The sequence below is a fragment of the Salvelinus fontinalis genome, chromosome 5, assembly GCF_029448725.1.
Source record: "Salvelinus fontinalis isolate EN_2023a chromosome 5, ASM2944872v1, whole genome shotgun sequence".
Classification (NCBI taxonomy): Eukaryota; Metazoa; Chordata; class Actinopteri; order Salmoniformes; family Salmonidae; genus Salvelinus; species Salvelinus fontinalis.
The window spans coordinates 7,126,547-7,141,536 of NC_074669.1; the positions used below are offsets into that span (position 1 = coordinate 7,126,547).

At 42.3% G+C, this 14,990-nt stretch overlaps 1 protein-coding gene across 1 annotated transcript; it reads left to right on the forward strand.

Annotated features, from left to right (window-relative positions):
- The first annotated feature begins 4,514 nt into the window (after positions 1-4,514).
- On the forward strand, positions 4,515-13,971 carry LOC129854999 (tripartite motif-containing protein 16-like). The gene is made up of 6 exons (XM_055922230.1): positions 4,515-5,161; positions 5,548-5,643; positions 7,293-7,526; positions 7,631-7,790; positions 7,897-7,956; positions 8,234-13,971. The coding sequence occupies exons 1-6, from the start codon at positions 4,568-4,570 to the stop codon at positions 8,752-8,754; spliced, it is 1,665 nt and encodes a 554-aa protein (XP_055778205.1). The 5' UTR covers positions 4,515-4,567; the 3' UTR covers positions 8,755-13,971.
- The last annotated feature ends 1,019 nt before the right edge of the window (positions 13,972-14,990 follow it).

Below are 14,990 nucleotides of genomic sequence, written 5' to 3' on the forward strand. Positions count from 1 at the left end.
CATTGAAGGTCCCCAAGAACACAGTGGCCTCCATCATTCTTAAATCGGAAAAAGTTTAGAACCAACAAGACTCTTCCTAGAGCTGGCCGACTGGCCAAACTGAGCAAACGGGGAAGAAAGGCCTTGGTCAGAGAAGTGACCAAGAACCCGATGGTCACTCTGGCAAAGCTCCAGAGTTCCTCTGTGGAGATGTGAGAACCTTCCAGAAGAACAACCATCTCTGCAGCACTCCACCAATCAGGCATTTATGCTAGAGTGGCTAGACAGAAGCAACTCCTCAGTAAAAAGCACATGACAGGACCGCTTGGAATTTGCCAATTGGCACCTAAAGGACTCTCAGAACATGAGAAACAAGATTCTCTGGTCTGATGAAACCAACATTGAACTCTTTGACCTGAATGCCAAGGGTCATGTCTGGAGGAAACCAGGTACCGCTCATCACCTGGGCAATACCATCCCTGTGGTGAAGCATGGTGGTGGCAGCATCATGCTGTGGGGATTATTTTCAGCGGCAGGGACTGGGAGACTAGTCAGGATCAAGGGAAAGATGAACAGAGCAAAGTGCAGAGAGATCTAAGCACACAGCCAAGACAACACAGGAGTGGCTTCTGGACAAGTCCCTGAATTTCCTTGAGTGGCACAGCCAGAGCCCGGACTTGAACCCGATCCAACATCCCTGGAGAGACCTGAAAATAAATGTCAATGAAGCAAGTCAGATGAAGCAGATGCTAAGCTACAGGACTGTTTTGCTAGCACAGACTGGAATATGTTCCATGATTCTTCTGATGGCATTGAGAAGAACACCACATCAGTCACTGGCTTCATCAATAAGTGCACTGATGACGTTGTCCCCACAGTGACTGTACGTACATACCCCAACCAGAAGCCATGGATTACAGGCAACATCCGCACTGAGCTAAAGGGTAGAGCTGCCACTTTCAAGGAGCGGGACTCTAACCCAGAAGCTCATAAGAAATCCCGCTATGCCCTCCGACGAACCATCAAACAGGCAAAGCATCAATACAGGACAAAGATCGAATCGTACAACACCGTCTCTGATGCTCGTCGGATGTGGCAGGGCTTGCAAACTAATTACAGACTACAAAAGGGAAGCACAGCCGAGAGCTGCCCAGTGACATGAGCTTACCAGACGAGCTAAATTATTTCTATGCTCGCTTCGAGGCAAGTAACCCTGAAACATGCATGAGAACACCAGCTGTTCCGGATGACTGTGTGATCACGCTCTTCGCAGCTGATGTGAGTAAGACGTTTAAACAGGTCAACATTCACAAGGCCGCAGGGCCAGCCGGATTACCAGGACGTGTACTCCGAGCAACTGGATCCCCCAGGTGGTAAGGGTAGGTAACAACGCATCTGCCACGCTGATCCTCAAGACGGAGGCCCCTCAGGGGTGCAGGCTCAGTTCCCTCCTGCACTCCCTATTCACTCATGACTGCACGGCCAGTGGAGCATCACTTAATATCCAATCTATTTGACATGGTTAATCTTTATCAGTACCAGGGAAATGGGCTGCACACATTCTTTTTGGACCGGTTTGCGTGCCAGAAAAAGGACAGTTATTAACAAATATATATAGGTCCATTTTATAATTTACTTTCGATCTGGTTTTCGATGTTCAATTAGAAATGGTGGTTTGGTGCATGACTCAAAGATAAGACACTGCTGTGCTCCACAACTAAGGCTGCCTAACCAGCGTAACAGATACATCTCTTTATATGGCTCTGGGACACATCTACAGTGCATTCAGAAAGTATTCAGACCCCTTGACTTTTTCCACGTTTTGTTACGTTACAGATTTATTCTAAAATTAATTAAATCGTTTTCCCCCCCCAATCTACACACAATATCCCATTATGACAAAGCAAAAACAGGTTTTAATTTTTAAGTCTCTGGTTTTGAATTTGAATATAGATATCTGAATGCATCTGAGAAGTTGAATATATGAAACTTTGATAAACTTGAATAGTTGTTTGTAAAGTTGATACACAGACAATGAATGCAATATCTACCATATTGAAACAGAATATATAAATATTAAATTACATTGAAATTTAATTTTGAAACTGAATGAAATATTAATTCAATTCAGTTTCAAATCATGAAATACAAGTTCAAATGATGAATTCTATGATTCAATTTGTGCATTACAAATTCTAAAATATGAAATTCAAATTCAATATCCTAACGCAAAATTATAGAATTCAAATACAATTTCTGTTGAATATGCTTTGGTATTTTTCAGCTTCTATCTCTCCCTGTTTCTTCATCTTACTTTGGCCATTAAAACCACTGTTAGGGATTTTCACTGTGTCCGCTGCAAAGTGAGCGGATTGGATTCCACTTTCAAAGCCTCCTGCACTATTTCATCCTAATGAAAACGTTGGTCCACTGCCCCCACAATAGCCGTTTTGATAACAGGTTTCAAACCTGCCATCAAAGCAGACGTACACATTCTATCAATTTACTCACATGTACCTAGTCTCTTTTTTCCCCCTGAGTACATCTATTCATTTTGGTTTTATCGGTTTTGTTTTTCTGTTGCTAGAACGCTGCTTGTCGATCCACATTAACACGCATGTGTATTTACCTGTAGATTCTTTTCTTTCATGTCATTGTGCCAACTCACAATAGCATCTCGGAATTCTTTATTAGATTGGAATTTTCCGCCAGCAGGGAAATGCTGACCAATTTTATCCAGTTTGCTCCAAAAAATGTTTTTATTCGAGCTAAATTGGTAGAATGCTTGTGTACTTCTTTCAGCACATCTATGGCTTTGCTATATTTCCTCTCCTATTCCCCCTTTTACGGGAGTTTCAGAAACCACGGATGCCATCTCAATGGTGGCTATTTATGCACCTTTCTCGACGGTGTCTGGGACGTTTAGATTTCCTAATTCACGGCTCTAATACAAGCCCTCTATCAACTACTTTCCAAAATAGTGATACCCACTTCCCCGGAGAATAGCTATGGTATTTGTGCCTATTAATTGGTCACGGGACCTGATACCTTGTATTCGAGCCAATACTGAAGTGTCTGCCAATTTATTACTGGAGAATACAGGTGACCTAATGTCTTATACCAGTGTCATGCTTACACACGTAACCACACAAATTCACAGTTCACAAACTCTCTCCTTATTGCTACTGCTAATACACACAAATCATGTTCAAACAACGTTAGAATATCTTTTTGCTTTTCTAACCATGAATGTGGCTCTTCTCCAGAACTTATAGGTAATCTTCTTATCACCATACACATTCCCTCCTGTTGTCCTTCTCCATGGACTACCTCCTCTACAACCTACCATACTAGTACACAAGCATAGCAATTTATCCACACACACACTCTACGGCCTTACAGCCACCGCGGCTGGACCTTTCACCCCACCTATTAGGGGTCTAGTAGGGAACCAACCCCACTCGGGATTTACCCCGTATGACTTATCCTCTGCAGGTACCAGGCTGCTCTGACTTACCTTCCGGGACTTACCCTGTTCTTTATGTTACTCGCAGGAACCAACCCAATCAGGATTTACCCCCTCGGACTTACCCTCTGCAGGGACTACCCTGCTCAGGCTTACCTTTTGGTGGCTAAAGCCCTCTAGGGGCCCCAATCCCTAGGTCTACCGGTAGTATTTTCTACCGGTAGTATTTACAGTGAGCCTACTGAATAAACTCAGGTTTTTCCGATCTGTATCCGGTAGTTTGTATTCAGCTTACGACTCCAGTCTAGGAACTTTACCTACCTTGTTTTTTATGTGCCGCCTCCTGTTTCACTGACTCAGACTCTCCAGTTTGACTATAAATCGTGGTGAATCATGCTGACAACGCCAACTGTTAGGTTCTGACAATCAGAGTTAAAAACTAAAACGGATGACTAGAAAAAGCTCAAACCAAGCTTATTCACCCACTTGGTCAAACAGCTGAAAAGACAAAGACATGGTCATGTTTCCACAAGTACATATATTTATACCCTCTACTGGTCAGAGTCAAGTCCTTGCACATCTAGACAGCCAATACATCTCTGTTGCTAGGCATGAACTTAACTGTTTCTTCTCATTGGTCTAGTCATGGCCCTGCCTCCTATGTGTGTATGTCATAGGACTGTTCCTCCTCACAATATCTGACCTTACCTCGGCCCACATTCCTCACTCCTTCCTAACTCGCGGCTGTCCTACCTTATCAGTGACTGAAACCAGACCATTGCCCTTCTCCTCTCCATAGGATACATGAGGTTCAACCAGAAAATGTTCTGACAGAATGTAAACTTTCTGCACTCCCCTTTCTCACTCAGTAGATTTGCATACACCCAGTTCTAATATGTTAACATGAATAAGGATATTTGAAATAATTTCAAGTTAGAACCCAGCACTAGGAACAAAACGCTCTCTCGACGTTGCATGCAGTTCTCTCTCTCCCTCCCTCTAAACCCACCCCTCTGGCAGAACCAGGAAGTCCCTCCTCCTCCCACAAACTCTCTTCTGAGAAAACGAAACTTATCTGAGTCTCTGTGTCATCTGTCTGTGTGAGAGTGAACAACCGTCCAAATGGCTCAGCAGGCAGTTCTGCTGGACCAGGACCAGTTCTGTTGTTCTGTCTGTCTGGATCTACTGAAGGAACCAATCACCATCCCCTGTGGACACAGTTACTGTAGGAGCTGTATTGAGGGCTGCTGGGATCAGGATGTTCTGAAAGGCTATAGCTGTCCTCAGTGCAGACAGACCTTCACTCCAAGGCCTACTCTGAGGAAAAATAACATGTTGGCTGAAGTGGTGGAGAAACTGAAGAAGACAGGACTCCAGGCTGCTCTCCCTCCTGCTCTGTGCTATGCTGGACCTGGAGATGTGGTGTGTGATGTCTGCACTGGGACCAGAAAGCAGAAAGCCCTCATGTCCTGTCTGTCGTGTCTGGCCTCTTACTGTGAGACTCACCTCCAACCTCACTATGAATCTCCTGCTTTCAAGAAGCACAAGCTGGTCAAAGCCACCGCACAACTACAGGAGAAGATCTGCTCTCATCATGACAAACTTCTGGAGGTTTACTGTCGTACCGATCAGCAGTGTATCTGTATGCTGTGTACAACGGATGAACATAAAGGCCATGATACAGTGTCAGCTGCAGCAGAGAGGACTGAGAAACAGGTAAGACCAGAACAACTTGTTGGTGACTGTCTGATAAACAAAGAAGTAAAGATACAGTAGAAACTAAGGCTGTTTGAATATGAGAGAATTCAAATGAAATTGATCCATGGCAGAAGAAATATGAACACAAACTTTGAGGGTATACATTTTCTTAACCTAGATGCTCCAAATGTATCACCATTGTAATGTTTAGCTTAAACTCCTTGATACATGTAGGTCTACTTTAAAACTGTAATCATTCACATAGCAACAAATAAGTATAATATTGGAATGGGACTATCAATATTTTAGACCTTCCTCTCAATGGGCCCTACGTCACATTACTATACTATTGATCTACTGGACAAATAAAGCTTGATAGCTCATTGAAGAGTGATTCTCCACAGAGGCAGCTGGGGATGAGTCAGCAGAAGGTCCAGCAGAGATTCCAGGAGAGAGAGAAGGAGCTGAAGGAGCTCCAACAGACTGTGGAGTCTCTCAAGGTGAGTATTGTTGACCAGAGGAGACATACCATTTCACTTCTCTCCTCCAGTGAGTGAGAAAGCGAGATTTGCTCGAGGGCACTAGAACAGTCTGCAGCCCTTGGCCTCACCCTACTAGATTCTGAAATCAAATATCTACTATTTGCTGATGATCTGGTTGCTTCTGTCCCCAAACAAGGAGGGCCTACGCAGCACCTAGATCTTCTGCACAGATTCTGTCAGACCTGGGCCCTGACAGTAAATCTCAGTTAGACAAAAATAATGGTGTTCCAAAAAAGGTCCAGTTGCCAGGAGCACAAATACAAATTCTGTCTAGACAACGTTGCCCTAGAGCACACAAAAAACCAAACATACCTCAGCCTAAACATCAGCGCCCTAGGTAACTTCCACAAAGCTGTGTACGATCTGAGACACAAGGCAAGAAGGGCCTTCTATGCCATCAAAAGGAACATAAAATTTGACATACCAATTAGGATCTGGCAAAAAATACTTGAATCAGTTACAGAATCCATTGTCCTTTATGGTTGTGAGGTCTGGGGTCCGCTCACCAACCAATAATTCACAAAATGGGACAAAACCAAAAATATCCTCTGTGTACATTGTATAACACCAAATATTGCATGCAGAGCAGAATTAGGCCGATAGCCGATGATTATCAAAATCCAGAAAAGAGCCGTTAAATTCTAGAACCACCTAACAGGAAGCGATTCCCAAACCTTCCATAACAAAGCCATCACCTACAGAAAGATGAACCTCGAGAAGAATCCTCTAAGCAAGCTGGTCCTGGGGCTCTGTTCACAAACAGACCCCACAGAGCCCCAGGACAGCAACACAATTTGACCCAACCAAATAATGAGAAAACAAAAAGATAATTACTTGACACATTGGAATGAACAAACAAAATAACTGAGCAAACTAGAATGCTATTTGTCCCTTAACAGAGAGTACACAGTGGCAGAATACCTGACCACTGTGACTGACCCAAACTTAAGGAAAGCTTTGACTATGTAGAGACTCAGTGAGCTTAGCTTTGCTATTGAGAGAGGCCGACCTGCACTCTGCCCACAAAATGAGGTGGAAACTGAGATACACTTCCCAACCTCCTGCCAAATGTTTGACCATAGAGACACATATTTCCCTCATATTACACAGACCCACAAAGAATTTGAAAACCAATCCAATTTTGATAAACTCCCATATCTATTTGGTAAAATACCACAGTGTGCATCACAGCAGCAAGATATGTGACCTGTTGCCGCAAGAAAAGAGCAACCAGTGAAAAACAAACACTATTGTAAATACAACCCATATTTATTTTCCCTTTTGTACTTTAACTATTTGCACATCGTTACAACACTGTATATAGACATAATGACATTTGAAGTGTCTTTATTATTTTGGAACTTTTGTGAGTGTAATATTTACTGTTCATTTGTTGTATTGTTTTTTTCACTTTTGTTTATTATCTATTTCACTTGCTTTGGCAATGTAAACAAACATATGTTTCCCATGCCAATAAAGCCCTGAATTGAATTGAGAGAGAGACCTCCCCAAGCCTGTTCCCCAGAGTGGGGCTCAACGTGATATCTGGGCTTTCAGTTGGAGAGAGAATAGACTACTTAACATGGAGCCTCTCTCTCTCTTAACAGCACTCTGCACAGGCAGCAGTGGAGGACAGTGATCAGATCTTTACTGAGCTGATCCGCTCCATTGAGAGAAAGCGCTCTGAGGTGAAGGAGCTGATCAGAACCCAAGAGAAGGCTCAAGTGAGTCAAGCTGAAGGACTCCTGGAACAAGTGGAACAGGAGATAGCTGAGCTGAGGAAGAGAAGCACTGAGCTGGAGCAGCTCTCACACACAGAGGATCACATCCATTTCCTCCAGGTAACTAAACTGTCTTGTTACATGTGCTATGAAAATTAACTTATTGTGAAACTTTTCAATCGTTCTGTGTGTGTGTGTGTCTCTCTCTCTCTCTCTCTCTCCAGAGTTATCAGTCTCTCTCCAGTATCAGTGTATCTTCAGACTTAGCCAAAATCGTTGTCCTTCCTCTTCAGTACATTGGAGATGTGAGTAAGACTGTGTCTGAACTGAGAGAGAAGCTAGAAGACTTCCTTAAAGGAGAATGGACCAAGATCTCCACTACAGGTGTGTTGAAAATAATAAGAACATCAACTTTAGACCATTGAAAGTTCCCTACTAGTTATATACATGTGGAATATGGTATGATGATAACATGTTTGTGTGTCTGTAGTGAATATAGTGGATGTTGTACTGCCTCCAGAGCCCAAGACCAGAGAACAGTTCTTACAATGTGAGTCTCTTTATTTTGAAGTAACTAACAGTCTTTTTTTACTTACACACAACCCCTCTAGAAATATAGATATAGATATAGATAGAGATATATATATATATATAGCAATAGTAGATCTAATCAAAGACTGGGTATCTATCTGACTCCTCATATTTCTCTGATTTGATCTCTGCTGTGATCTAATCAAAGATTAGATACAGGATCTAATAGATACAGTATCTGACTTAACTTATTGTTCTAACTCCCCTCATTGGTCTCTGCTCTGCTCTTCTTCCAGATTCCTGTCAGCTCACACTGGACCCAAACACAACACACACACACCTCTCTCTGTCTGAAGGGAAAAGAAAGGTGACTTATACAGGCCAAGTCCAACCATATCCTGAACATCCAGACAGATTCACAAATGACTTGATGGTGCTGTGTAGAGAGGGTCTGTCTGGACGCTGTTACTGGGAGGTGGAGTGGAGTGGACGGTGGGTTATTATAGCAGTCTCATATAAAGACATCAGCAGAACAGGGAGAGGTAATGCGTTTGGATTGAATGACAAGTCCTGGAGTTTACAGTGCTATAGTGGTGGTTATTGTTTCAGACACAATAATGTTGTGACTAAAGTATCAGGCCCTCAGTCCTCCAGAGTAGGAGTGTACCTGGATCACAAGGCAGGTACTCTGTCCTTCTACAGTGTCTCTGACACAATGACCCTCCTCCACAGAGTCCAGACCACATTCACTCAGCCCCTCTATCCTGGGGTTTGGCTCAATAGTGATAATGGTACTGCTGAGCTGGTCAAACTGTAGTAGGGTCCACATAGATACTAGTCATGCTGGTGTAGTCTATAGCTGAGCTGGTTAAACTGTAGTAGGGTTAACATAGATACTAGTCATGCTGTTGTTGATGGTCCTCAGATGTTATGACCAGTGGCGATTTTAGCATGTAAATCTTGGTGGGGCAAAAAAAATAAAACACAGACTAAACAAGACATTAATAGCACTATAATGGTGACCAACACTGCCAACAAACTGTTAGGGCCTACATAAAGCTGTCCCAACAGCAGTCCCAACACCTTACCACTGCTACACCATCAGCAGAGCCTTATCTGGCACCGAAACAGTTAATTCAGCCTTATTTACTGCTGTAAAAAAAATATTGCCGATATGGCTGACTTGTTTAAACAAATGTGGTTTCTATTGAGATGTACAAACTATGGCATGAGGGAACGACGAGCGAATAAGAGGCAATCCGTAATTTCGATTATGACATTAATGAGCAAGCTAGGACGCTCTGTATTTTCTGCTGGCTTGCCCCACCATCACAGAAAGCACGGAGCTGGGCTGAAACACCTGGAATTTGGAGCTGCAATACTCAAGAAAACAAAAAATATACCATGTTTGTGTGCAGCTTTATTAACTCAGTGATCTATATTTTTTTACATTGTTTGCAAACTGATATGTGACACGTAATAATGCCAAAATTTAAAAAGCCCCCCCCCCTTCATTCCACTCTGTTTTTATATATAATATTTTTTTTCTGAATAATTTGATCTTCTGTGATGTAATTCGTAAAATTGCAATGTATTCATATTTTATCAAATGCAATGTTTTATTCTTGTACATTCACATCATCATGATGTTTGGTGTTGATGTATATTGGTTGGCATTCAAAACCATATATATGTTTTCTCAATTGGTTCTCTGTCTCTATGTAGTTTTCCTCAGTGGCATGGAACAGGTAGTATCACTAACTAACTAACTAACTAACTAACTAACTAACTAACTAACTAACTAACTAACTAACTAACTAAACTATGTGGAACAGGTAGTATCACTAACTAACTAACTAACTAACTAACTAACTAACTAACTAACTAACTAACTAACTAACTAACTAAACTATGTGGAACAGGTAGTATCACTTACTTGCTAACTGAACTATATGGGACAGACACAGATTAAGCCTAGTCCTAAACTACAAAGTATGTCCAATGGAGATGTCCGGGAAACCGGCCCTGAGTTTGGCATCTTTCGTCCTCCCATACTGCTCAGTCAAGCAACATTAAACCTGTCCAACAGGTGGTGCTATTGACCAAACAATAAAAACAGGAGATAGCTCAGTATAACAGTAATGTTCAGAATACGACATTAATATCATCGGAAATTGATGGTCTTGTTAATCCACTATCCAGAGTCAGGAACAGATGAAGTCTGTCAATATCTCAAAAGTAGTCTGAAATCAAGATGACTGCAGGTCTCAATCCCAAACAAATGGGGGAAATTATGACATTTAGAGATATGGATAAAACATTTTTTTTAACAAACTTTGCTAATCCCCTTTGCTAAACATACATTGTGATATTTTCTTTTCACATTGTCCTTTCAAGGATGGTTCCAGAACTATGGTGAATGCATAACCAGACCGGCCCAGTTTGGCCCTGCTTGACTCCATAGTGTTAAACAGGGATGAGTGTGTTTTTGGGGGTCAGATTGAGAAAGGCAAAGCACTGCATTACTGATCTGGATCACTTAGTGAGTCATTACTTGGGATGAAAGGTGATTTGTAGATGATTGATTCTGCTCAGTTGATTACAATGGAGTTGATCTCCAACATGCACAATGTCATGAAGACCACTAGTACTCTATAGACATTTTACATTTACATTTTAGTCATTTAGCAGACGCTCTTATCCAGAGCGACTTACAGTAGAGTGCATACATTTTTTTTTATTACATTTTACATACTGAGACAAGGATATCCCTACCGGCCAAACCCTCCCTAACCCAGGCGACGCTATGCCAATTGTGCGTCGCCCCACGGACCTCCCGGTTGCGGCCGGCTGCGACAGAGCCTGGGCGCGAACCCAGCCCAGCCTGGGCGCGAACCCAGAGACTCTGGTGGCGCAGCTAGCACTGCGATGCAGTGCCCTAGACCACTGCGCCACCCGGGAGCCCCGGGTGAATGAGACCACCCCCTATACCAGGGTTGGCTGGCCTTCTCTAGTCAATCGTAGACTCAGTCACTGATATACTTTTATTTACAAAGCCATTTTGGGTTTACTACCATTTTAATTGGGTTATTTTATTGTTCAGAAATGTGGTGGGTACTCTCTTCGTTCGCTGGACTTTATCCTGCTAACTGTTCCAAATGTCCAAACTTAATTTAGTAAAAGGGATTTTATGTACTCGGCTTTGAACGCCTTACAAAATACTTTTAAACTGGAAGAACTTCTCCTGATTGGTGTTTTTAAATCATTGATCAAGGATTTTGAGGCTGATTCCCTGACCTGTCAATGTTTTAATTTCCTGTTTTATGGTTTTGTTATACTCCTGTGATTTCTATGGTTTTTACTAGATTACCTGTAGTTTTCATGTTGTCTGTCTGTAATTGTCTAATGACTTGGTGCTGCATATCTTGGTCAGGGCGCTCTTGAAAAAGAGATTTCAAATCTCAATGAGCCCTTCCTTGTTAAAAAAAAAAGAAAAAAAAGAGGACTAATGACCAACTCTGAACCTCACCACACTATGCTGTACTGACAGCATCATCATCACACTATGCTGTACTGACAGCATCATCATCACACTATGCTGTACTGACAGCATCATCACCACACTATGCTGTACTGACAGCATCATCATCACACTATGCTGTACTGACAGCATCATCATCACACTATGCTGTACTGACAGCATCATCACCACACTATGCTGTACTGACAGCATCATCATCACACTATGCTGTACTGACAGCATCATCATCACACTATGCTGTACTGACAGCATCATCACCACACTATGCTGTACTGACAGCATCATCATCACACTATGCTGTACTGACAGCATCATCATCACACTATGCTGTACTGACAGCATCATCACCACACTATGCTGTACTGACAGCATCATCATCACACTATGCTGTACTGACAGCATCATCATCACACTATGCTGTACTGACAGCATCATCATCACACTGTGCTGTACTGACAGCATCATCATCCCACTATGCTGTACTGACAGCATCATCATCACACTGTGCTGTACTGACAGCATCATCACCACACTATGCTGTACTGACAGCATCATCATCACACTATGCTGTACTGACAGCATCATCATCACACTATGCTGTACTGACAGCATCATCATCCCACTATGCTGTACTGACAGCATCATCATCACACTGTGCTGTACTGACAGCATCATCACCACACTATGCTGTACTGACAGCATCGTCATCACACTATGCTGTACTGACAGCATCATCATCATCACACTATGCTGTACTGACAGCATCATCATCATCACACTATGCTGTACTGACAGCATCATCATCACACTATGCTGTACTGACAGCATCATCATCCCACTATGCTGTACTGACAGCATCATCATCACACTATGCTGTACTGACAGCATCATCATCACACTATGCTGTACTGACAGCATCATCATCACACTGTGCTGTACTGACAGCATCATCACCACACTATGCTGTACTGACAGCATCATCATCACACTATGCTGTACTGACAGCATCATCATCACACTATGCTGTACTGACAGCATCATCATCACACTGTGCTGTACTGACAGCATCATCACCACACTGTGCTGTACTGACAGCATCATCATCACACTGTGTGGTACTGACAGCATCATCATCACACTATGCTGTACTGACAGCATCATCATCACACTATGTTGTACTGACAGCATCATCATCACACTGTGCTGTACTGACAGCATCATCACCACACTATGCTGTACTGACAGCATCATCATCACACTATGCTGTACTGACAGCATCATCATCACACTGTGCTGTACTGACAGCATCATCATCACACTAGTATTAATGTTCACACTCTGGGTCTCATTGGTCCACATTTAAACTGGTCTTGGTCTCATTACAGGTGAGACACATGGGTCTAGAGATATCTAGTGGTTGATTCTTGGTCTGGGTCTCCCTGGTTCTGTTCCAGTCTGTCCTGTCTCCATCTCTGGTACCAAGACACCAACATCATACACTCCAGACCTGGGTTCAAAAACGATTTAAAATCTTCCAAATACATTGAGCGTTTGCTTTTGCCTGCCTGGAGTGGTCAGGGTTTTGCACGTTTATAATTGTTCTGTTGCTTCCATTGTACCAGCCAAGTTTAATCAAGCCCACATAAAGTTTTAGAAATTATTTCAAATCAGGAAATTGTAAAAGAAGGTTCAGGATGGCAACTTAATTATTTTCAATAATATTAATTGCTGAAGTGTTTCGAGCAAGCTTCTTCATCAAAGCACTATTATAGCACAGTTATTACAAATCCACATTGACATGGAAAGGAACCATCATTAATGTCTGTGTAACAGTTTGACACTGTGATAGATCACTCTGTTACATTGACATGGAAAGGAACCATTATTAATGTCTATATGTAACAGTGTGTCACTGTGATAGATCACTCAGTTACATTGACATGGAACGGAACCATGACTAATGTCTATGTGTAACAGTGTGTTACTGTGATAGATCACTATCTTAATCCTCAGAATTCATACAGTATGGAACACCTGTAATGGGAATTTTAAGGTTTGTGCTTTACTTTTATTCTGTGTTCCATCCATGTGCTGTTCTATGAACCAATTTCTGTGTTCATGCAAGTGGTTGACTGAATAAATCCTCCTCTTATCAGTAACTGCAATTTGGCAGTACGCCCAGACCTTGTTTTGAGAACAAACGAAAGATATCTCAGTTTCAAGGTCTCAGCTTATAGAGGAGAAGCCTTGTGAGGTGTTGGTCTATCACGTTATGAAACAGTATTGGTCAGTAACGCGAATAAAACAAAACGGTAATGATTCATTAATTATGTTAAATCATGTAAATATAACTTGTCTGTGTATAGCCGTATATAAGACAACTGCTGTGTCTGCCCAGGGAGAGCTCCTGATTGACATGTGTACTATGGTGCATTAAATTGGTTGGGACCTCTCCAGCGCGCTGACAATAAACAATGATTAATTTAAGATTGACTTTGAGTGTCCCTGTGTAATAATTTCCACAACACACCATGTAGAAGACAGAGACATATCATTACATACAGTATAGAACACCATCTAGAAGACAGAGACATATCATTACATACAGTATAGAACAACGTCTAGAAGACATATCATTACATACAGTATAGAACACCATCTAGAAGACATAGACATATCATTACATACAGTATGGAACACCACGTACAAGACATAGACATATCATTACATACTGTCACGACTTCCGCCGAAGTCGGTCCCTCCTTGTTCGGGCGGCGTTCGGCGGTTGATGTCACCGGTCTTCTAGCCATCGCCGATCCACCTTTTATTTTCCATTTGTTTTGTCTTGTTTTCCCACACACCTTCATTCCCTCATTACATGTCATGTATTTAACCCTCTGTTCCCCCCATGTCTGTGTGTGTAATTGTTTATTGTCAGGTTGGCACTCTTCCGGCTGGTTTGCGCCGGGTTATATTTTACACCCGTGCTTTTTGACAGGCTGTACTTTGTACCTTGTTGTTTTTGTTATGTTCGGAGGAAAATGGGGGAGGCTTGCAAGCCGAAGAACACCATCCCAACCGCGAAGCACGGGGTTGGCAGCATCATGTTGTGGGAGTGCTTTGCTGCAGGAGGGACTAGTGCACTTCACAAAATAGATGGCATCATGAGGGAGGAAAATGATGTGGATATATTGAAGCAACATCTCAAGACATCAGTCAGGAAGTTAAAGCTTGGTCGCAAATGGGTCTTCCACATGAACAATAACCCCAAGCATACTTCCAAAGTCATGGAAAAATGGCTTAAGGACCACAAAGTCAAGGTATTGGAGTGGCCATCACAAAGCCCTGACCTCAATCCTATAGAAAAGTTGTGGGCAGAATTGAAAATGTGTGTGCGAGCAAGGAGGCCTACAAACCTGACTCAGTTACACCAGCTTTGTCAGGAGGAATGGGCCAAAATTTACCCAACTTATTGTGGGAAGCTTGTGAAAGGCTACCCGAAACGTTTGACC